Source organism: Oncorhynchus clarkii, chromosome 4 (genome assembly GCF_045791955.1).
Source record: "Oncorhynchus clarkii lewisi isolate Uvic-CL-2024 chromosome 4, UVic_Ocla_1.0, whole genome shotgun sequence".
Taxonomy (NCBI): domain Eukaryota; kingdom Metazoa; phylum Chordata; class Actinopteri; order Salmoniformes; family Salmonidae; genus Oncorhynchus; species Oncorhynchus clarkii.
In genome coordinates, this window is record NC_092150.1 from 5,237,221 (window position 1) to 5,263,102 (window position 25,882).

The 25,882-nt window shown below is 42.5% G+C and overlaps 1 protein-coding gene across 1 annotated transcript in view; it reads right to left on the reverse strand.

Moving 5' to 3' along the window:
* Positions 1-2,331: 2,331 nt before the first annotated feature.
* LOC139406332 (mitochondrial glutamate carrier 1-like) overlaps positions 2,332-25,882 on the reverse strand; it is a 129,471-nt gene continuing 105,920 nt past the window's right edge. Inside the window, exons 7-11 of the mRNA XM_071148832.1 lie at positions 16,157-16,217; positions 11,986-12,130; positions 9,871-10,025; positions 9,561-9,636; positions 2,332-4,029 (exon numbers count right to left, since the gene is read on the reverse strand). Coding sequence (XP_071004933.1) covers positions 3,882-4,029; positions 9,561-9,636; positions 9,871-10,025; positions 11,986-12,130; positions 16,157-16,217 — 585 coding nt within the window. The 3' untranslated portion in view covers positions 2,332-3,881. The remainder of the gene's footprint in view (positions 4,030-9,560; positions 9,637-9,870; positions 10,026-11,985; positions 12,131-16,156; positions 16,218-25,882) is intronic.

A 25,882-nucleotide genomic window follows, 5' to 3' on the forward strand; every position in this document is an offset into this window, starting at 1 on the left:
GCTATATAGAGCTATAGATATATAGAGATATAGATATATAGAGCTATAGAAATAGAGCTATATAGAGCTATAGATATATAGAGATATAGGCATAGATATATAGAACTATAGAACTATAGATATAGAGCTATCGATATATAGAACTATAGATATAGATATATAGAAAGGAATATTGATGATAATTATTATAAAACATTGAGGAGTTGTTTTTCATATGAATGTTTCAAATGGCAAATGCCCTATTGGCCCTATAGAGTGGACAGCATTATGGACCCCAGGGAAATTAGTTGACATCATGGGGATCCGAATAAACATTTAAAAATAGTGCACTACTTTTGACCAGAGTACTATGGGTCCTGGTCCAAAGTAGTGCACTATGTAGGGAATAGTGTACCCTATTGGCCCATGAACCATTATGGAAGAGCTGCTTTAGGGACGCTGGGAACAGAGCCTCAGAGGACAGAATCTCGATTGGATATGACACATCAAAGTCACCTTGATCTCCCCGGCGAGATCGGCCAATGGCGCGGCAGGCTTTTCGATGATGCAACAAACGCATGCACAACGTAGAGTCTAGAGAAAAACCAAGAACACCTACTGACGCATAAATAGTCTGCATTTGACAACGATTGGAATAAAAACAATTATATAGTTTATCTTTAGTATACTGTGGAAACCTCAATGATCATTGATTCTGTTCTCTAGTACAGTGGAAACTTAATAACAGACGTGTTTGTATTGGCATAGTATTAGTACTGTCACTGGGCCAAATTCTTTTTAGAGTTATTGAGACGTAATGCATTATAGCTTGCCTTTTGCACACACTGTATATAGATTTGTTTTTCTATTGTGTTATTGACTGTACTTTTGGTTTACTCCGTGTTGTTGTTTTGTGTCGCACTGCGTTGCGTTGTGTTGACCAGGTCGCAGTTGTAAATGACAACTTGTTGTCAACCTGGTTAAATAAAAAGGTGAAATAAAAACTCAAATGTAAATAAAATTTAAAAAACGATAGATAATCATGTTCTAAAGAGTTCTAAAGAGACATGAAGACTCTGTCTATCTGCGCTCTATAATTCTGTGGGAAAGAGCCTATCCTGGTCCACTCAGAGCTATAAGGTGATTGGCTGATTACAACCTATTAGAAGGCAGGGATCATTGGGCTGTTCAGGTGAGATCCAGAACGAGTGTGTTGCTATACACTTTAACACATTATACCGATTTGGGCCTGAAACTCAGACATTTAAATATGCATTTAATATCTAATTCATAATAGCAGGTCCGGAGCGGTTTGCTCTGTAGCCCTTTACACTCGTACTTGTATTCGGGTTGAAAAATGGCTCTTAAATTGGAAAGCAGTGGATGTACTATACAGGACATCAGAGCTCTGGCTCTGTGCTTCACGGTGCCATATGGGGTTTTGACTGACAGCCGCTCTGAACTTGAGCACCTCACAACAACACGTTGTCCCCCCGTCCCTCCTTGCTAATTGGGCAACTTTTGCACATTTGTCGTCGTCTGAGTGAGGGGAAATGCTGTAAATTAAGACGACTCTGTGTATTTTGAAAAGACGAGACGTTGAGGGTTATAATAAATACCACTTTGACATCAAACAAGTCCCAAATATGCACTTCACATTTCCAAATCATAAAACTGATGTCACAATACAGAACAGTAACGTTTATGACCACCATGTCTGATGAACAGTTACAAGATCACATGGGGTCATAACCCCTGGGTTGTTCTGAACGGAATGGGCCTATGTTTTGTCAATCTGCCGTGGAACACGCACCTGGATGCGTTCATGACTTATTTTTCTATACGCCAACTAAATGATGTGTTTCCCCCGAACTGCCCTGTTGAAAAGCCCTAACACTGTGATATCATATTTTATAACTTAGCTTAGTCACGTTGGCAATAGAACAAGAATTCAAAATCATGCCCTCCTGACCCAGATTGCGATTTATAAATTGACATTTGTTTTGGGGGGGGGGGGTGTGGCATAAACAACAACAGTAATTGTGTGATGGTGGGATGTAGGGTTGCGTTCAACTACAAGTGTGTTTGCTCTAGTTTATCAACGGCACAGCGAGAAGAGGCTCAAATAAACGTATAGCTGAAGACTCTTCTTTGAGTCATAAAAGTGCATTGAAATTACTTTAGGAACTGTGCCCACTTTGGAGAGGTGTGTGTCCACTTGGAGACACCGGTTAGTCCTCTCACTCAAACCCTTTGTCTTTGTTCCCGTCTTATGTTGTATCTACCCCACATTTCCCAGGAATAATCTGATCATGTTACTGAATGTATCCATAGTATTTTCACATGTCAACAAATGCTGTGAAAAGTACAGTCAATGTAAAATATACATCAACAGTGTTAATGTTTTTGGATTCAGTCTTGTGTCAGGTGAACTGTTGTGTCCTCACCTTCGGTCTAATCATTTTATTATCTCTAAACTGTTCCCTTGCAATTGCTACCATCGTGACGCATTTCATATTTCTTCTGTAAAATAAAAAACATTTGAATTTAGCCCTATCCACAAAGGCCAATTCCCACGAGTGTACAGGGTGCTTCGTAATCTCTCTAACTATTCGTAATCTCTCTAACTAATCCCGTAATCTCTCTAACTAATCTCTCTAACTAACTGTCTCATTAAATCCTTCTTCATTTGGATCAACAATGTTTTACAACTTATACTATTACAAGATATGTTGTTAAACGTGATGAATAGGCAACAGACGTCATCATGTGACCAATTCTGCTGCTATGGCTGTACTGACAGAGATGACTAACTACCGATATAGCTGCTTGTAACAACTGCAGCACCCCATTCAGACAAAAGGACTACCCTGTAACCACGGCCACATTTAAAACCCAAAAAATTGTTTTTAAAAAAACAAACAAAAAAAACGTAATTTAAGAAGGTGATATTTGTGGCTTCAATTCCACTGGACTCTTGTGTTGCCGACATCGGACAGTTTGGCAAATCAACGTCCTAGTGTTCCTGTTAGTGTGCTCACAACTATAACATTACATTCAACACGAGAGGGACACCGAAAGAGGCTTACACGCAACTTGTTCACCTCTAGAGGGTCAAATAAAGAAACCCCAAATTGGTGGATGTGATCAAAACCTTATTTTCGTGATGACAGGTGATCTCCTGGATCCTATCGGGGACTGGATCCTAGAGGTGACTGGATCCTAGTGATCTCCTGGATCCTATCGATGTAGTTGTGAGGGGAAGCGAGGCAGAGAGTTGGGTCACATCAATGTAGGCAAACGTTGTGGGGACTGGATCCTAGAGGTGACTGGATCCTAGAGGTGACTGGATCCTAGAGGGGACTGGATCCTAGAAGGGACTGGATCCTAGAGGGGACTGGATCCTAGTGGGGACTGGATCCTAGTGGGGACTGGATCCTAGTGGGGACTGGATTCTAGAGGTGACTGGATCCTAGAGGGGACTGGATCCTAGAGGTGACTGGATCCTAGAGGTGACTGGATCCTAGAGGTGACTGGATCCTAGAGGTGACTGGATCCTATTGGGGACTGGATCCTAGAGGGGACTGGATCCTAGAGGGGACTGGATCCTAGAGGGGACTGGATTCTAGAGGTGACTGGATCCTAGAGGTGACTGAATCCTAGAGGTGACTGAATCCTAGAGGTGACTGGATCCTAGAGGTGACTGGATCCTAGAGGTGACTGGATCCTAGAGGTGACTGGATCCTAGCGGTGACTGGATCCTAGCGGTGACTGGATCCTAGCGGTGACTGGATCCTAGAGGTGACTGGATCCTAGAGGTGTATGGTCCGTGCATGATGTAGTTGTGATTTTGTAAGGGATGAGGGAAAGGCAGAGATCTGAATGGTTGATGTTCTTGTCACTTAGTTGCCAGGCAGGAAGCTGAGGATGTATTCTCCCGCGCCGAAGAAGTAGACCACCTGGGCGATACCAAATAAGGGCGCGATGACCAGGGCACGGCAGTACGCCCCCTTCAGGAACGCTGAAGGACCCTCATTCTTCATTATTTTACTGAAGGAAGAGAAGAGAGGAGAGACACGGGCAACACAGATTAGCAACAACATATCAGTGAATAGTTTTACCTCGTTACTAATGATGTATTTGAATCAGAATCACATCATCCTTATTTCCAGTGGCCATTTTGTTTTGTAAACTCCAGCATGTGTGTGCTACGAAACAACAAAAAACAACAGCGGTATGTTCTTGAACAATAACTCAAGACTTGCGCTGGAAATCGTTTTTGTAGTTCATTTGAAATGCACACATTTTTTGTTTTGTTTTAAATACTCCGAGGTGGTCGAATATAGTTTATACATTTAATATAGTTTATATAGAGTTTTAACTAAAAAAGAGGCAACTGTTATCTTTTATATCCAAATAAAGGTCTCAGAAAAGCATATTGAATACCTCTCAGAAAACCAAATAATAATAATATGCTAGTTATTTGAATCCCCCCCCCCAAAAAAAAAAATATTTGATGGCTGACAAATATTTGGTTTGGAGGGCTCTTAAATATGGCCTTTATTCCAGCCTGTAATTAGATACATGAATCACCTCAGCGGCAAAAAAACACCAACACGTATATGTTCATAACGAGTGACGTAAGAAAACATCCTCTACATGTCTGGTAACGTTGTGATTATTACAGTAGCAACATTGCTACGTAGGAGACTGGAAATTGCTTTATAATTGTATCATAATGAAGTCATTACATAAAGTGGAAAAGGAGCTATTCCATCGTATACAGTAATTACAAACAACAACAAAAACTCTCAGCTCATTGCTATGCAATTGAAATGCAATTACCCAAGAATTATGTAACAGTATGTTAATAACATTTTGCTCCAAAATTACAGTTTTATTAAATGGGCACAAGAACAGTATAATGTGAGAGAGCTAACAGTAACAGTCTTAATGTGAGAGAGCTAACAGTAACAGTATAATGTGAGAGAGCTAACAGTAACAGTCTTAATGTGAGAGCTAACAGTAACAGCCTTAATGTGAGAGCTAACAGTAACAGTATAATGTGAGAGCTAACAGTAACAGTTTAATGTGAGAGAGCTAACAGTAAAAGTCTTAATGTGAGAGCTAACAGTAACAGTCTTAATGTGAGAGCTAACAGTAACAGCCTTAATGTGAGAGCTAACAGTAACAGTATAATGTGAGAGAGCTAACAGTAACAGTCTTAATGTGAGAGAGCTAACAGTAACAGTATAATGTGAGAGAGCTAACAGTAACAGCCTTAATGTGAGAGCTAACAGTAACAGTATAATGTGAGAGAGCTAACAGTAACAGTCTTAATGTGAGAGAGCTAACAGTAACAGTATAATGTGAGAGAGCTAACAGTAAAAGTCTTAATGTGAGAGCTAACAGTAACAGTTTAATGTGAGAGAGCTAACAGTAAAAGTCTTAATGTGAGAGCTAACAGTAACAGTTTAATGTGAGAGAGCTAACAGTAAGTCTTAATGTGAGAGCTAACAGTAACAGTCTTAATGTGAGAGAGCTAACAGTAACAGTCTTAATGTGAGAGAGCTAACAGTAACAGTATAATGTGAGAGAGCTAACAGTAAAAGTCTTAATGTGAGAGCTAACAGTAACAGTTTAATGTGAGAGAGCTAACAGTAACAGTCTTAATGTGAGAGCTAACAGTAACAGTATAATGTGAGAGAGCTAACAGTAACAGTCTTAATGTGAGAGAGCTAACAGTAACAGTATAATGTGAGAGAGCTAACAGTAACAGTATAATGTGAGAGAGCTAACAGTAACAGTCTTAATGTGAGAGAGCTAACAGTAACAGTATAATGTGAGAGAGCTAACAGTAACAGTCTTAATGTGTGAGAGCTAACAGTAACAGTATAATGTGAGAGAGCTAACAGTAACAGTCTTAATGTGAGAGAGCTAACAGTAACAGTCTTAATGTGAGAGCTAACAGTAACAGTATAATGTGAGAGAGCTAACAGTAACAGTCTTAATGTGAGAGAGCTAACAGTAGCAGTTTAATGTGAGAGAGCTAACAGTAACAGTATAATGTGAGAGAGCTAACAGTAGCAGTTTAATGTGAGAGCTAACAGTAACAGTCTTAATGTGAGAGAGCTAACAGTAACAGTCTTAATGTGAGAGAGCTAACAGTAACAGTCTTAATGTGAGAGAGCTAACAGTAACAGTCTTAATGTGAGAGAGCTAACAGTAACAGTTTAATGAGAGCTAACAGTAACAGTCTTAATGTGAGAGCTAACAGTAACAGTTTAATGAGAGCTAACAGTAACAGTCTTAATGTGAGAGAGCTAACTAACAGTAACAGAAAATGTATATTAAGTGTTAAAAAAGGAAACTGTCACCAAAACTGCCTTCTTGAATCAACTATAGCCAAGGTAGGTGGAACATCATGTTAGTTTGTATCTATCCCTTTAAAGATGTTGTGTTTGAAATAAGAACACTTCCTCGCAAATGGACAAAGAGGTTAAAGTTTTTAAAATTTGCAAAGCATTCCAACTTATTTTTTTTTGCAAATGGCTTTGAATTAAACTGCAGCATTTTCAGGTATCGTAACATTAATTACAGCTTTCAAACTTTTCAGTGGCATGTTGAACGAGACATTCGGGTAGTTGAGCATCACAACTTATTTTTTTACTTCTCTGTACAAAATATCATTGGCTAATTGATTTGATTGGATAATGTACATCGTGGGGCAATGGACATTCAGGGGAATACACATTTACAGAATGTTCACATAGAAATGTATTGTGTAGATCAAATTTACTGTCAAATACAGTGGAAGTGGGAAGTTTACATACACCTTAGCCAAATACATTTAAACTAAATTTTTCACAATTCCTGGCATTTAATCCTAGTACAAATTCCCTGTCTTAGGTCAGTTAGGATCACCACTTTATTTTAAGAATGTGAAATGTCAGAATAATAATAGAGAGAATGATTTATTTCAGCTTTTATTTCTTTCATTACATTCCCAGTGGGTCAGAAGTTTACATAAACTCAATTAGTATTTGGTAGCATTGCCTTTAAACTATTTAACTTGGGACAAAAATTTCTGGTAGCCTTCCACAAGCTTCCCACAATAAGTTGGGTGAATTTTGGCCCATTCCTCCTGACAGAGCTGGTGTAGCTGAGTCAGGTTTGTAGGCCTCCTTGCTTGCACACGCTTTTTCAGTTCTTCCACACAAATTTCCTATGGGATTGAGGTCAGGGCTTTGTGATGGCCACTCCAATACCTTGACTTTGTTGTCCTTTAGCCATTTTGCCACAACTTTGGTTGTATGCTTGGGGTCATTGTCCATTTGGAAGACTCATTTGCGACCAAGCTTTAACTTCTTGACTGATGTCTTGAGATGTTGCTTCAAAATATCTACATAATTGTCTTTCCTCATGATGCCATTTTGTGAAGTGCACCAGTCCCTCCTGCAGCAAAGCACCCCTACAACATGATGCTGCCACCCCCGTGCTTCACGGTTGGGATGGTGTTCTTCGACTTGCAAGCCTCCCCCTTTTTCCTCTAAACATAACGATGGTCATTATGGCCAAACAGTTCTATTTTTGTTTCATCAGACCAGAGAACATTTCTCCAAAAAGTACGATCGTTGTCCCCGTGTGCAGTTGCAAACCGCAGTCTGGGTTATTTATGACGGTTTTGGAGCAGTGGCTTTTTCCTTGCTGAGCGGCCTTTCAGGTTATGTCGATATAGGACTCGTTTTAATGTGGATATAGATACTTTTGTACCTGTTTCCTCCAACATCTTCACAAGGTCCTTTGCTGTTGTTCTTGGATTGATTTGCACTTTTTGCACCAAAGTACGTTCATCTCTAGGAGACAGAACGCGTTTCCTTCCTGAGCGGTATGGCGGCTGCGTGGTCCCATGGTGTTTATACTTGCATACTGCTGTTTGTACAGATGAACGTGGTACCTTCAGGCATTTGGAAATTACTCCCAAGGATGAACCAGACTCGTGGAGGTCTACAATGTTTTCCTGAGGTCTTGGCTGATTTCTTTTGATTTCTGCATGATGTCAAGCAAAGAGGCACTAAGTTTTAAGGTAGACCTTGAAATACATCCACATGTACACCTCCAATTGACAAAGGATGTCAATTAGCCTATCAGAAGCTTCTAAAGCCATGACATAATTTTCTTGGAATTTTCCAAGCTGTTTAAAGGCACAGTCAACTTAGTGTATGTAAACTTCTGACCCACTGGAATTGTGATACAGTGAATTATAAGTAAAATAATCTGCCTGTAAACAATTATTGGAAAAATGACTTGTGTCATGCACAAAGTAGATGTCCTAACCGACTTGCCGAAACTAAAGTTTGTTAACAAGAAATTTGTGGAGTGGTTGAAAAATGAGTTTTAATGACTCCAACCTAAGTGTATGTAAACTTCTGACTTCAACTGTAGGTTGGAATAGTATAGGAGGTTGTGTGTGCTCTAGTCATTCTATTTCTACCTTCAACATGCAGTTCCAGATTAAGCCTTGCCACTAGCCTAGTTAAGATATGTTGTAAACTAGCCTAGTTAAGATATGTTGTAAACTAGCCTAGTTAAGATATTTTGTAAACTAGATTAGTTAAGATATGTTGTGAACTAGCCTAGTTAAGATATGTTGTGAACTAGCCTAGTTAAGATATGTTGTAAACTATCCTAGTTAAGATATGTTGTGAACTAGCCTAGTTAAGATATGTTGTGAACTAGCCTGGTTAAGATATGTTGTAAACTAGCCTGGTTAAGATATGTTGTAAACTAGCCTGGTTAAGATATGTTGTAAACTAGCCTAGTTAAGATATGTTGTAAACTAGCTTGGTTAAGATATGTTGTAAACTAGCCTGGTTAAGATATGTTGTAAACTAGCCTAGTTAAGATATGTTGTGAACTAGCCTGGTTAAGATATGTTGTAAACTAGCCTGGTTAAGATATGTTGTAAACTAGCCTGGTTAAGATATGTTGTAAACTAGCCTAGTTAAGATATGTTGTAAACTAGCTTGGTTAAGATATGTTGTAAACTAGCCTGGTTAAGATATGTTGTAAACTATCCTAGTTAAGATATGTTGTGAACTAGCCTAGTTAAGATATGTTGTGAACTAGCCTGGTTAAGATATGTTGTAAACTAGCCTGGTTAAGATATGTTGTAAACTAGCCTGGTTAAGATATGTTGTAAACTAGCCTAGTTAAGATATGTTGTAAACTAGCTTGGTTAAGATATGTTGTAAACTAGCCTGGTTAAGATATGTTGTAAACTAGCCTAGTTAAGATATGTTGTGAACTAGCCTGGTTAAGATATGTTGTAAACTAGCCTGGTTAAGATATGTTGTAAACTAGCCTGGTTAAGATATGTTGTGAACTAGCCTAGTTAAGATATGTTGTGAACTAGCCTAGTTAAGATATGTTGTAAACTAGCCTGGTTAAGATATGTTGTAAACTAGCCTAGATAAGATATGTTGTAAACTAGCCTGGTTAAGATATGTTGTAAACTATCCTAGTTAAGATAGGTTGTAATCTAGCCTGGTTAAGATAGGTGTTGGTGCGATTGAGGTTACCTGATACAATCAGTCACCCCACTGTACGTTTCCTCTGTACTCCCCCTGTTCATAGACTGGATCCTGGTCTTAATCACTGTAAATACACAACAACACCATGTTAATACCACAACAAAACACACACTAACGCAACTAAGATCTTATGATTGGTGTAAGATCCATACTAAATACAGTACATAGTATTAGCCTTATTGTACGGCATTCTAGGGTCTCTTAAGAAGTAGATAAGAAGTTCTCAAGCAAGTCCTATGTCTCACACACTGCCAGCCTATATTACTACAGTATTATTCATTCTAATATTATGTCTCACCATCTACAGGGTTGACAGCCACGGCGGCCGTGCTGCCAGCCAGACAGCCTGCCAGGAATGACACGTAGAAAGGGGCGGGGCCCTCCGCTCCTCTCTTCCCCAGGGTGTTCAGGTTGGCAAACAGAGGGAAGTAGATGATGGAGAATGGAACATCCCTGAGAGGAGAGGAGGTAGTGAGGGGAGGTAGTGGAGGGGGGAAGGTAGGGGATGGGGGGGGGGGGGGGGGTAGTGGAGGGGGGGGGGGGGGTAGTGAGGGGAGGTAGTGGAGGGGGGGGGGGGGGGTAGTGAGGGGAGGTAGTGGAGGGGGGAAGGTAGGGGATGGGGGGGTAGTGGGGGGGGGGGGGTAGTGGAGGAGGGGAGGTAGTGGAGGGGGGAAGGTAGTGGAGGGGGGGGGGGGGTAGTGGACAGGATGTAATGGAGGGGGAAGGTAGGGGATGGGGGGGGTAGTGGAGGGGGGGGGGGGTAGTGGAGGAGGGGAGGTAGTGGAGGGGAGGTAGGGGAGGTAGTGGAGGGGAGGTAGGGGAGGTAGTGGAGGGGAGGTAGTGGAGGGGAGGTAGGGGAGGTAGTGGAGGGGAGGTAGGGGAGGGGAGGGGAGGTTGTAGAGGGGAGGTTGCAGAGGGGAGGTTGTAGAGGGGAGGTAGGGGAGGGGAGGTAGTGGAGGGGAGGTAGGGGAGGTAGTGGAGGGGAGGTAGGGGAAGGGAGGTAGTGGAGGGGAGGTAGGGGAGGGGAGGTAGTGGAGGGGAGGTAGTGGAGGGGAGGTAGGGGAGGGGAGGTAGTGGAGGGGAGGTAGTGGAGGGGAGGTAGGGGAGGGGAGGTAGTGGTGGGGAGTAGTGGAGGGGAGGTAGTGGTGGGAAGGTAGGGGAGGGGAGGTAGGGGAGGGGAGGTAGTGGAGGGGAGGTAGGGGAGGGGAGGTAGTGGAGGGGAGGTAGTGGAGGGGAGGTAGTGGAGGGGAGGTAGGGGAGGGGAGGTAGGGGAATGAGAGAATTAGAAATCAGCAGAGTAGAGTTGATCATTTTGTCAAACCTCAGCGGACAGAGCATTGTGCCTGTGTCTCTATAGATAGACTGTAGTTATATTTCCTTGATTCCTTGCGTCCTCTTTCCTCGACCCCTTCTCAAAACATCCTGGAGAAGAAGATCCAAGATCACTTCGCCTTGAACCTTCTCCTCCAAAGCATTTTGAGGAGGCAAGGAGAAAGGAGGCAAGGAGAGAGGAGGTAAAGAGCCAAGTTAAGACAATGCTAGAGTCTAGAGTGGTGAAGTGCTTGGTGGTCAGAGCAGTGTGTGTTTCTAAATGGTGTCATGCAGTGTATCAGAGCAGTGTGGCCCCCAGGTCCTTGTATAGAGCCCTACCTGAGCAGTATGGCCCCTAGGCCCTTGTATAGAGCCCTACCTGAGCAGTGTGGCCCCCAGGTACTTGTATAGAGCCCTACCTGAGCAGTGTGGCCCCCAGGTCCTAGTATAGAGCCCTACCTGAGCAGTGTGGCCCCTAGGCCCTTGTATAGAGCCCTACCTGAGCAGTGTGGCCCATAGGCCCTTGTATAGAGCCCTACCTGAGCAGTATGGCCCCTAGGCCCTTGTATAGAGCCCTACCTGAGCAGTATGGCCCCTAGGCCCTTGTATAGAGCCCTACCTGAGCAGTGTGGCCCCCAGGTCCTTGTATAGAGCCCTACCTGAGCAGTGTGGCCCCCAGGTCCTTGTATAGAGCCCTACCTGAGCAGTGTGGCCCCCAGGTCCTTGTATAGAGCCCTACCTGAGCAGTGTGGCCCCCAGGTCCTTGTATAGAGCCCTACCTGAGCAGTATGGCCCCTAGGCCCTTGTATAGAGCCCTACCTGAGCAGTGTGGCCCCCAGGTCCTTGTATAGAGCCCTACCTGAGCAGTGTGGCCCCTATGCCCTTGTATAGAGCCCAACCTGAGCAGTGTGGCCCCCAGGTCCTTGTATAGAGCCCTACCTGAGCAGTGTGGGCCCCCAGGTCCTTGTATAGAGCCCTACCTGAGCAGTGTGGCCCCCAGGTCCTTGTATAGAGCCCTACCTGAGCAGTGTAGGCCCCCAGGTCCTTGTATAGAGCCCTACCTGAGCAGTGTGGGCCCCCAGGTCCTTGTATAGAGCCCTACCTGAGCAGTGTGGCCCCTAGGCCCTTGTACAGCCCAGCAATGCCCTTCTCTTTCAGTAGTTCCCTGGTCAGCTGCATGGCGGTGGGGGACTTTGTCGGCACGGTCCCTGGTACTATTGTCTCTGGCATCAGCTTCCTCTGGGCCTCTGAGGGTGGGGGGGACAACATGGTGTTAAATTGTTCTCGCTGTGGGCAATAATATCTATCTCTATCTATATATCTAACTAACTAGTTTGCTGGTATTTATTTTGGCAAGATTATTATGAGATGATAAGTATTTATAAGGCTTGATAATAGCAGGTCAACGGCCTATGTGATTCCATTACTGACCACACGAGGGCAGCATTTACCCATATTTCAGAAATGCTACAGAAAGGAGGAGAGAGGAATCCCCACAGGAGATTTTAGAAACACAGAGCCATGTTTTTACCCTGGTGTGATGTTTCGATAACCGTGTAAATGTCTCTCTGACAAATGTTTATCAATATATTCTAATTAACCCCCCCAAAATGAAATGCTAATTAACTGCTAATGTGGCTATCATAAAGAACTACAAATACCATGATAATTCAGACGAAAATGCCAAATCGAGGCAAAGGTAAGAATCTCTGGATTAACTAATTATAGCTAAATTTAGTAATTAATAAATTGGCTAAACTCCTTTACATTGATAATTCTGTGAACTGTCTTGTGCAAGTTTTAAATTGACACAATACCTGTTAGCAAAGGTGTCAGCTAGAGATGACGTGCATGAGCATGCTGGGATTTGTAGTCTTGGATGAAGTCTAAGGTACCTCAGTGCTAATTTGCATGTTCAAATCTGAGAGTAAATAGAGCCGAATATATTGATAAAAGTTACCTTGTCAGAGAGATTTACACGGTTATCAAACCTTCACAGAAACACAGCCCTTATATTAAGTGTTTCTAAAATCCCTTATGGGGAAAAAATTAATGGAGGAAAACTCGAGACCACCTTCACTCCACACACAGAGACACGTATACAAAGCTCTCCGTTTGACAATAATTATATTTTCCTGATTCATCCGATGGCATTGAGGAGGACACCATATCAGACACCGGCTTCGTCAAATAAGTGCATCGATGATGTCGTCCCCAAGGTGACCGTACGCACATACCCCAACCAGAAGCCATGGATTACAGGCAACATCTGCACTGAGCTAAAGGGTAGAGCGGCCTCTTTCAAGGAGCGGGACACGAAATCGGGAGCTTATAAGAAATCGCGTTATGCCCTCCGACGAACCATCAAACGGGCAAAGCATCAATACAGGACTAAGATTGACTACTACTACACCGGCTGACGCTGGGACTGAACACCTCCCTCTGCAACTGGATCCTGGACTTACTAACAGGCTGCCCCCAGGTGGTAAGGGTAGGCAACAGCACACCTGCCATGCTGATCCTCAACACGGGGGCCCCTCAGGGGTGCGTGCTTAGTCCCCTCCTGTACTCCCTGTTCCCCCATGACCGTGTGGACAAGCACGACTCCCAACACCATCATTAAGTTTGCTGACAACACAACGGTGGTAGGCCTGATCCCCGACAATGATGAGACAGCCTACAGGGAGGAGGACAGAGACCTGGCAGTGTGGTGCCAGGACAACAACCTCTCCCTCAATGTGAGCAAGACAAAGGTTAGGTTAGACTACAGGAAAAGGAGGGCCGAGAATGCCCCCATTCTCATCGACGGGGCTGTAGTGGAACAGGTTGAGAGCTTCAGGTTCCTTGGCGTCCACATCTCAACAAACTATCAGGAGACAAAAAAATATTTGGCACGGGTCCTCAGATCCTCAAAAAGTTCTAAAGCTGCACCAAAGAGAGCATCCTGATTGGTTGCCTCACCGCCTGGTATGGCAACTGCTCGGCCTCCGACCGTAAGGCACTACAAAGGGTAGTGCATACGGCCCAGTACATCACTTGGGCCAAGCTTCCCGCGATCCAGGACCTCTATACCAGGCGGTGTCAAAGGAAGGCCCTAAAGACTCCAGCCACCCTGGTCATAGACTGTTCTCTCTGCTGCCGCACGGCAAGCGGTACCCTGAGTCCAGGTCTAAAAGGCTCCTGAACAGCTTCTACCCCCAAGCCATAAGACTCCTGAACATCTAATCAAATGGCCACCCAGAATATTTGCATTGACCCCTCCCCCCCTTTTGTACGCTGCTGTTTCCTATCTATGCATGGTCACTTTACCCCTATCTACATGTTCATATTATCTCAATTACCTCAACTAACCCGTACCCTCGCACATTTTTTGTAAATGTTGTACTTCTGGTTCACAAAATTCATGCTAACGTTGGGTTTTTAAGCTAGTGCACAATTGTCTCCCATTCACTCCTTGAAGGAGTGCTCTCCTTGTCCCAGGATCGCCCAGATTGCACCACACGGCCCATTGACGACGCATGGGCAACGTACATAATGCACGTTGATACGATTCCAATGGAGATTCCTCAAAACTATCTCTGCTCAGGATCTTCTTTGTCCCTCCCTCCATTTCCATCTCTCTCTTACAGATTATCCTCCATCTCTCTAAATCTCTTACAAATTGTCCTCCATCTCACTAAATCTCTTACCAATTCTCCTCCATCTCTCTAAATCTCTTACCAATTCTCCTCCATCCCTCTAAATCTCTTAGAGATTCTCCTCCATCTCACTAAATCTCTTACAGATTCTCCTCCATCTCTCTAAATCTCTTACAGATTCTCCTCCATCTCTCTAAATCTCTTACCAATTCTCCTCCATCTCACTAAATCTGGAGATTCATTGTCCATCTCTCTCTTACAGATTCTCCTCCACCTCTTTAAATCTCTTACATATTCTCCTCCATCTCTCTAAATCTCTTACCAATTCTCCTCCATCCCTCTAAATCTCTTAGAAATTCTCCTCCATCTCTCTAAATCTCTTACCAATTCTCCTCCATCCCTCTAAATCTCTTACCAATTCTCCTCCATCTCTCTAAATCTCTTACAGATTCTCATCCATCCCTCTAAATCTCTTACCAGTTCTACTCCATCTCACTAAATCTGGAGATTCTCCTCCATCTCTCTAAATCTCTTACAGATTCTCCTCCACCTCTCTAAATCTCTTACCAATTCTCCTCCACCTCTCTAAATCTCTTACCAATTCTCCTCCATCCCTTCTAAATCTCTTACCAATTCTCCTCCATCCCTCTAAATCTCTAACCAATTCTCATCCATCCCTCTAAATCTCTAACCAATTCTCCTCCATCCCTCTAAATCTCTTACATATTCTCCTCCATCTCTCTAAATCTCTTACCAATTCTCCTCCATCTCTCTAAATCTCTTACCAATTCTCCTCCATCTCTCTAAATCTCTTACAGATTCTCATCCATCCCTCTAAATCTCTTACCAATTCTCCTCCATCTCACTAAATCTGGAGATTCTCTTCCATCTCTCTCTTACAGAATCTCCTCCACCTCTCTAAATCTCTTACCAATTCTCCTCCGTCTCTCTAAATCTCTTACCAATTCTCCTCCATCCCTCTAAATCTCTTACATATTCTCCTCCATCTCTTTAAATCTCTTACAGATTGTCCTCCATCTCTCTAAATCTCTTACCAATTCTCCTCCACCTCTCTAAATCTCTTACCAATTCTCCTCCACCTCTCTAAATCTCTTACCAATTCTCCTCCATCCCTCTAAATCTCTTACCAATTCTCCTCCATCCCTCTAAATATCTAACCAATTCTCATCCATCCCTCTAAATCTCTAACCAATTCTCCTCCATCCCTCTAAATCTCTTACATATTCTCCTCCATCTCTCTAAATCTCTTACCAATTCTCCTCCATCTCTCTAAATCTCTTACCAATTCTCCTCCATCTCTCTAAATCTCTTACAGACTCTCATCCATCCCTCTAAATCTCTTACCAATTCTCCTCCATCTCACTAAATCTGGAGATTCTCTTCCATCTCTCTCTTACAGAATCTCCTCCACCTCTCTAAATCTCTTACCAATTCTCCTCCGTCTCTCTAAATCTCTTACCAATTCTCCTCCATCCCTCTAAATCTCTTACATATTCTCCTCCACCTCTCTAAATCTCTTACCAATTCTCCTCCATCCCTCTAAATCTCTTACCAATTCTCCTCCACCTCTCTAAATCTCTTACCAATTCTCCTCAATCCCTCTAAATCTCTTACCAATTCTCCCAGCGTCTTGAAGCTGAATCTTCAACATCTCCATAGGAGTCGTGACGATAACCTGTGATGATAAACACAAATACACAATGAAAATATCTGACAGCAACATTTGACAAGGTGTTATAACCAGGGGTGGGATATGTTCTGTGGGATAGGTACAGGTGTAGGATCTTCATTTGGCCATCCTGTTGTGGCAGGAAATGTCCCTCACAGCAGGAAATGCAAACTTGTAGTGTATTCAAGGTTTAAACAGGCTTCTAAAGTTTGTAATTTCCAATTTCTAATTTCAGACTTGATTTGCCCTAACTAAAAATGGATCATATCAACCCTTACAAAAATGTCCATTAATTATAATCCAAACAATAATTAATATTTCCTGTTGCTGCAGGATAATTTTCCTGCTGTGAGAAACTGATCAAATTAAGATCTTATGTGGGCCTTTATTACTCAACTACATCAACACTAGAGGACTGGTTGGAAGTCTACATCAACACTAGAGGACTGGTTAGAAGTCTATCTACATCAACACTAGAGGACTGGTTAGAAGTCTACATCAGCACTAGAGGACTGGTTAGAAGTCTACATCAACACTAGAGGACTGGTTACAAGTCTACATCAACACTAGAGGACTGGTTAGAAGTCTATCTACATCAACACTAGAGGACTGGTTAGAAGTCTATCTACATCAACACTAGAGGACTGGTTAGAAGTCTATCTACATCAACACTAGAGGACTGGTTAGAAGTCTACATCAACACTAGAGGACTGGTTAGAAGTCTACATCAACACTAGAGGACTGGTTAGAAGTCTACATCAACACTAGAGGACTGGTTAGAAGTCTACATCAACACTAGAGGACTGGTTAGAAGTCTACATCAACACTAGAGGACTGGTTAGAAGTCTATCTACATCAGCACTAGAGGACTGGTTAGAAGTCTATCAACATCAACACTAGAGGACTGGTTAGAAGTCTATCTACATCAGCACTAGAGGACTGGTTAGAAGTCTATCTACATCAGCACTAGAGGACTGGTTAGAAGTCTATCTACATCAGCACTAGAGGACTGGTTAGAAGTCTACATCAGCACTAGAGGACTGGTTGGAAGTCTACCTACATCAACACTAGAGGACTGGTTAGAAGTCTACATCAACACTTGAGGACTGGTTAGAAGTCTATATACATCAACACTAGAGGACTGGTTGGAAATCTACATCAGCACTAGAGGACTGGTTAGAAGTCTACATCAGCACTGGAGGACTGGTTAGAAGTCTACATCAACACAAGAGGACTGGTTAGAAGTCTACATCAACACTAGAGGACTGGTTAGAAGTCTACATCAACACTAGAGGACTGGTTAGAAGTCTAGCTACATCAGCACTAGAGGACTAGTTAGAAGTCTACATCAACACTAGAGGACTAGTTAGAAGTCTACATCAACACTAGAGGACTGGTTAGAAGTCTAGCTACATCAGCAATAGAGGACTGGTTAGAAGTCTACATCAACACTAGAGGACTGGTTAGTAATCTATCTACATCAACACTAGAGGACTGGTTAGAAGTCTACATCAACACTAGAGGACTGGTTACAAGTCTACATCAGCACTAGAGGACTGGTTATAAGTCTAGCTACATCAGCACTAGAGGACTGGTTAGAAGTCTATCTACATCAGCACTAGAGGACTGGTTAGAAGTCTATCTACATCAGCACTAGAGGACTGGTTAGAAGTCTACATCAGCACTAGAGGACTGGTTAGAAGTCTATCTACATCAGCACTAGAGAACTGGTTAGAAGTCTATCTACATCAGCACTAGAGGACTGGTAAGAAGTCTACATCAGCACTAGAGGACTGGTTGGAAGTCTACCTACATCAACACTAGAGGACTGGTTAGAAGTCTATATCAGCACTAGAGGACTGGTTAGAAGTCTATCTACATCAGCACTAGAGGACTGGTTAGAAGTCTACATCAACACTAGAGGACTGGTTAGAAGTCTACATCAACACTAGAGGACTGGTTAGAAGTCTATCTACATCAGCACTAGAGGACTGGTTAGAAGTCTATCAACATCAACACTAGAGGACTGGTTAGACGTCTATCTACATCAGCACTAGAGGACTGGTTAGAAGTCTACATCAGCACTAGAGGACTGGTTAGAAGTCTATCTACATCAGCACTAGAGGACTGGTTAGAAGTCTATCTACATCAGCACTAGAGGACTGGTAAGAAGTCTACATCAGCACTAGAGGACTGGTTGGAAGTCTACCTACATCAACACTAGAGGACTGGTTAGAAGTCTACATCAACACTAGAGGACTGGTTACAAGTCTATATCAGCACTAGAGGACTGGTTAGAAGTCTATCTACATCAGCACTAGAGGACTGGTTGGAAGTCTACATCAGCACTAGAGGACTGGTTAGAAGTCTACATCAGCACTAGAGGACTGGTTAGAAGTCTACATCAACACAAGATGACTGGTTAGAAGTCTACATCAACACTAGAGGACTGGTTAGAATACATCAGCACTAGAGGACTGGTTAGAAGTCTACATCAACACTAGAGGACTGGTTAGAAGTCTAGCTACATCAGCACTAGAGGACTAGTTAGAAGTCTATAACAACACTAGAGGACTGGTTGGAAGTCTAGCTACATCAGCAATAGAGGACTGGTTAGAAGTCTACATCAACACTAGAGGACTGGTTAGTAGTCTATCTACATCAACACTAGAGGACTGGTTAGAAGTCTACATCAGCACTAGAGGACTGGTTAGAAGTCTATCTACATCAGCACGAGAGGACTGGTTAGAAGTCTATCTACATCAGCACTAGAGGACTGGTTAGAAGTCTACATCAGCACTAGAGGACTGGTTGGAAGTCTACCTACATCAACACTAGAGGACTGGTTAGAAGTCTACATCAACACTAGAGGACTGGTTACAAGTCTACATCAGCACTAGAGGACTGGTTAGAAGTATATCTACATCAACACTAGAGGACTGGTTAGAAGTCTACATCAGCACTAGAGGACTGGTTAGAAGTCTATCAACATCAACACTAGAGGACTGTTTAGAAGTCTACATCAACACTAGAGGACTGGTTAGAAGTCTACATCAACACTAGAGGACTGGTTAGAAGTCTAGCTACATCAGCACTAGAGGACTAGTTAGAAGTCTACATCAACACTAGAGGACTGGTTAGAAGTCTACATCAACACTAGAGGACTGGTTAGAAGTCTAGCTACATCAGCAATAGAGGACTGGTTAGAAGTCTACATCGACACTAGAGGACTGGTTAGTAGTCTATCTACATCAACACTAGAGGACTGGTTAGAAGTCTACATCAACACTAGAGGACTGGTTAGAAGTCTACATCAGCACTAGAGGACTGGTTACAAGTCTACATCAACACTAGAGGACTGGTTACAAGTCTACATCAACACTAGAGGACTGGTTAGAAGTCTACATCAACACTAGAGGACTGGTTAGAAGTCTATCTACATCAACACTAGAGGACTGGTTAGAAGTCTACATCAACACTAGAGGACTGGTTAGAAGTCTACATCAACACTAGAGGACTGGTTAGAAGTCTATCTACATCAACACTAGAGGACTGGTTAGAAGTCTACATCAACACTAGAGGACTGGTTAGAAGTCTACATCAACACTAGAGGACTGGTTAGAAGTCTACATCAACACTAGAGGACTGGTTAGAAGTCTACATCAACACTAGAGGACTGGTTAGAAGTCTACATCAACACTAGAGAACTGGTTAGAAGTCTACATCAACACTAGAGGACTGGTTAGAAGTCTATCTACATCAGCACTAGAGGACTGGTTAGAAGTCTATCAACATCAACACTAGAGGACTGGTTAGAAGTCTATCTACATCAGCACTAGAGGACTGGTTAGAAGTCTATCTACATCAGCACTAGAGGACTGGTTAGAAGTCTACATCAGCACTAGAGGACTGATTGGAAGTCTACCTACATCAACACTAGAGGACTGGTTAGAAGTCTACATCAAAACTTGAGGACTGGTTAGAAGTCTATATACATCAACACTAGAGGACTGGTTGGAAATCTACATCAGCACTGGAGGACTGGTTAGAAGTCTACATCAGCACTAGAGGACTGGTTAGAAGTCTACATCAACACAAGAGGACTGGTTAGAAGTCTACATCAACACTAGAGGACTAGTTAGAATACATCAGCACTAGAGGACTGGTTAGAAGTCTACATCAACACTAGAGGACTGGTTAGAAGTCTAGCTACATCAGCACTAGAGGACTAGTTAGAAGTCTACATCAACACTAGAGGACTGGTTAGAAGTCTAGCTACATCAGCAATAGAGGACTGGTTAGAAGTCTACATCAACACTAGAGGACTGGTTAGTAGTCTACATCAGCACTAGAGGACTGGTTATAAGACTAGATACATCAGCACTAGAGGACTGGTTAGAAGTCTACATCAGCACTAGAAGACTGGTTAGAAGTCTAAATCAGCACTATAGGACTGGTTAGATATCTACATCAACACTAGAGGACTGGTTAGAAGTCTACATCAACACTAGAGGACTGGTTAGAAGTCTAGCTACATCAACAATAGAGGACTGGTTAGTAGTCTACATCAACACTAGAGGACTGGTTACAAGTCTACATCAGCACTAGAGGACTGGTTACAAGTCTAAATCAGCACTAGAGGACTGGTTAGAAGTCTACATCAACACTAGAGGATTGGTTAGAAGTCTAGCTACATCAGCACTAGAGGACTGGTTAGAAGTCTACATCAACACTAGAGGACTGGTTAGAAGTCTAGCTACATCAGCACTAGAGGACTGGTCAGAAGTCTACATCAACACTAGAGGACTGGTTAGAAGTATATCTACATCATCACTATTGGACTGGTTAGATATCTACATCAACACTAGAGGACTGGGTAGAAGTCTACATCATCACTAGAGGACTGGTTACAAGTCTACATCAGCACTAGAGGACTGGTTAGAAGTCTACATCCACACTAGAGGACTGGTTAGAAGTCTATCTACATCAGCACTAGAGGACTGGTTAGAAGTCTACATCAACACTAGAGGACTGGTTAGAAGTATATCTACATCAACACTAAAGGACTGGTTAGAAGTCTACATCAACACTAGAGGACTGGTTAGAAGTCTAGCTACATCAACAATAGAGGACTGGTTAGAAGTCTACATCAACACTAGAGGACTGGTTAAAAGTCTACATCAGCACTAGAGGACTGGTTACAAGTCTACATCAGCACTAGAGGACTGGTTACAAGTCTACATCAGCACTAGAGGACTGGTTACAAGTCTACATCAGCACTAGAGGACTGGTTAGAAGTCTACATCAGAACTAGAGGACTGGTTAGAAGTCTAAATCAGCACTATAGGACTGGTTAGATTTCTACATCAACACTAGAGGACTGGTTAGAAGTCTACATCAACACTAGAGGACTGGTTAGAAGTCTAGCTACATCAACAATAGAGGACTGGTTAGTAGTCTGCATCAACACTAGAGGACTGGTTACAAGTCTAAATCAGCACTAGAGGACTGGTTACAAGTCTAAATCAGCACTAGAGGACTGGTTACAAGTCTACATCAACACTAGAGGACTGGTTAGAAGTATATCTACATCAACACCAAAGGACTGGTTAGAAGTCTACATCAACACTAGAGGACTGGTTAGAAGTATATCTACATCAACACCAAAGGACTGGTTAGAAGTCTACATTAACACTAGAGGACTGGTTAGAAGTATATCTACATCAACACTAAAGGACTGGTTAGAAGTCTATCTACATCAACACTAGAGGACTGGTTAGAAGTCTAGCTACATCAACAATAGAGGACTGGTTAGAAATCTACATCAACACTAGAGGACTGGTTACAAGTCTACATCAACACTAGAGGACTGGTTAGAAGTCTATCAACATCAACACTAGAGGACTGGTTAGAAGTCTATAAACATCAACAGTAGAGGACTGGTTAGAAGTCTACATCAACACTAGAGGACTGGTTAGAAGTCTACATCCACACTAGAGGACTGGTTAGAAGTCTATCTACATCAGCACTAGAGGACTGGTTAGCAGTCTATCTACATCAGCACTAGAGGACTGGTTAGCAGTCTATCTACATCAACACTAGAGGACTGGTTACAAGTCTAGCTACATCAACAATAGAGGACTGGTTAGAAATCTACATCAACACTAGAGGACTGGTTACAAGTCTACATCAACACTAGAGGACTGGTTAGAAGTCTATCAACATCAACACTAGAGGACTGGTTAGAAGTCTATAAACATCAACAGTAAAGGACTGGTTAGAAGTCTACATCAACACTAGAGGACTGGTTAGAAGTCTACATCCACACTAGAGGACTGGTTAGAAGTCTATCAACATCAACACTAGAGGACTGGTTAGAAGTCTATAAACATCAACACTAGAGGACTGGTTAGAAGTCTACATCAACACTAGAGGACTGGTTAGAAGTCTACATCCACACTAGAGGACTGGTTAGAAGTCTATCTACATCAGCACTAGAGGACTGGTTAGAAGTCTATCTACATCAGCACTAGAGGACTGGTTAGAAGTCTATCTACATCAGCACTAGAGGACTGGTTAGAAGTCTACATCAGCACTAGAGGACTGGTTAGAAGTCTAGCTACATCAGCACTAGAGGACTGGTTAGAAGTCTAAATCAGCACTATAGGACTGGTTAGATATCTACATCAACACTAGAGGACTGGTTAGAAGTCTAGCTACATCAACAATAGAGGACTGGTTAGTAGTCTGCATCAACACTAGAGGACTGGTTACAAGTCTACATCAGCACTAGAGGACTGGTTACAAGTCTACATCAGCACTAGAGGACTGGTTACAAGTCTACATCAGCACTAGAGGACTGGTTACATGTCTACATCAACACTAGAGGACTGGTCAGAAGTATATCTACATCAACACCAAAGGACTGGTTAGAAGTCTACATCAACACTAGAGGACTAGTTAGAAGTCTAGCTACATCAACAATAGAGGACTGGTTAGAAGTCTACATCAACACTAAAGGACTGGTTACAAGTCTACATCAACACTAGAGGACTGGTTAGAAGTCTACATCAACACTAGAGGACTGGTTAGAAGTCTACATCAACACTAGAGGACTGGTTAGAAGTCTATCAACATCAACACTAGAGGACTGGTTAGAAGTCTATAAACATCAACACTAGAGGACTGGTTAGAAGTCTACATCAACACTAGAGGACTGGTTAGAAGTCTACATCCACACTAGAGGACTGGTTAGAAGTCTATCTACATCAGCACTAGAGGACTGGTTAGAAGTCTATCTACATCAGCACTAGAGGACTGGTTAGAAGTCTACATCAGCACTAGAGGACTGGTTAGTAGTCTATATACATCAGCACTAGAGGACTAGTTAGAAGTCTATAACAACACTAGAGGACTGGTTATAAGTCTATAAACATCAACACTAGAGGACTGGTTAGAAGTCTACATCAACACTAGAGGACTGGTTAGAAGTCTACATCCACACTAGAGGACTGGTTAGAAGTCTATCTACATCAGCACTAGAGGACTGGTTAGAAGTCTATCTACATCAGCACTAGAGGACTGGTTAGAAGTCTACATCAGCACTAGAGGACTGGTTAGAAGTCTACATCAGCACTAGAGGACTGGTTAGAAGTCTAGCTACATCAGCACTAGAGGACTGGTTAGAAGTCTAAATCAGCACTATAGGGCTGGTTAGATATCTACATCAACACTAGAGGACTGGTTAGAAGTCTAGCTACATCAACAATAGAGGACTGGTTAGTAGTCTGCATCAACACTAGAGGACTGGTTACAAGTCTACATCAGCACTAGAGGACTGGTTAGAAGTCTACATCAACACTAGAGGACTGGTCAGAAGTATATCTACATCAACACCAAAGGACTGGTTAGAAGTCTACATCAACACTAGAGGACTGGTTAGAAGTCTAGCTACATCAACAATGGAGGACTGGTTAGAAGTCTACATCAACACTAGAGGACTGGTTACAAGTCTACATCAACACTAGAGGACTGGTTAGAAGTCTACATCAACACTAGAGGACTGGTTAGAAGTCTACATCAACACTAGAGGACTGGTTAGAAGTCTATCAACATCAACACTAGAGGACTGGTTAGAAGTCTATAACCATCAACACTAGAGGACTGGTTAGAAGTCTACATCAACACTAGAGGACTGGTTAGTATTCTACCTACATCAACACTAGAGGACTGGTTAGAAGTCTACATCCACACTAGAGGACTGGTTAGAAGTCTATCTACATCAGCACTAGAGGACTGGTTAGAAGTCTAGATACATCAGCAATAGAGGACTGGTTAGAAGTCTACATCAGCACTAGAGGACTGGTTAGAAGTCTATATACATCAGCACTAGAGGACTGGTTAGAAGTCTACATCAGCACTAGAGGACCGGTTAGAAGTCTACATCAACACTAGAGGACTTGTTAGAAGTCTAGCTACATCAGCACTAGAGGACTAGTTAGAAGTCTATAACAACACTAGAGGACTTGTTAGAAGTCTAGCTACATCAGCAATAGAGGACTGGTTAGAAGTCTACATCAAAACTAGAGGACTGGTTAGTAGTCTATCTACATCAACACTAGAGGACTGGTTAGAAGTCTACATCAGCACTAGAGGACTGGTTAGAAGTCTATCTACATCAGCACTAAAGGACTGGTTAGAAATCTATCTACATCAGCACTAGAGGACTGGTTAGAAGTCTACATCAGCACTAGAGGACTGGTTGGAAGTCTACCTACATCAACACTAGAGGACTGGTTAGAAGTCTACATCAACACTAGAGGACTGGATACAAGTCTACATCAGCACTAGAGGACTGGTTAGAAGTCTATCTACATCAACACTAGAGGACTGGTTAGAAGTCTACATCAGCACTAGAGGACTGGTTAGAAGTCTATATACATCAACGCTAGAGGACTGGTTGGAAGTCTACATCAGCACTAGAGGACTGGTTAGAAGTCTACATCAGCACTAGAGGACTGGTTAGAAGTCTACATCAACACAAGAGGACTGGTTAGAAGTCTACATCAACACTAGAGGACTGGTTAGAATACATCAGCACTAGAGGACTGGTTAGAATACATCAGCACTAGAGGACTGGTTAGAAGTCTACATCAGCAAAATAGGACTGGTTAGATATCTACATCAACACTAGAGGACTGGTTAGAAGTCTACATCAACACTAGAGGACTGGTTAGAAGTCTATCTACATCAGCACTAGAGGACTGGTTAGAAGTCTATCTACATCAGCACTAGAGGACTGGTTAGAAGTCTACATCAGCACTAGAGGACTGGTTGGAAGTCTACCTACATCAACACTAGAGGACTGGTTAGAAGTCTACATCAGCACTAGAGGACTGGTTAGAAGTCTATATACATCAGCACTAGAGGACTAGTTAGAAGTCTATAACAACACTAGAGGACTGGTTGGAAGTCTAGCTACATCAAAAATGGAGGACTGGTTAGAAGTCTACATCAGTACTAGAGGACTGGTTAGAAGTCTATATACATCAGCACTAGAGGACTGGTTAGAAGTCTACATCAGCACTAGAGGACTGGTTAGAAGTCTACATCAACACTAGAGGACTGGTTAGAAATCTAGCTACATCAGCACTAGAGGACTGGTTAGAAGT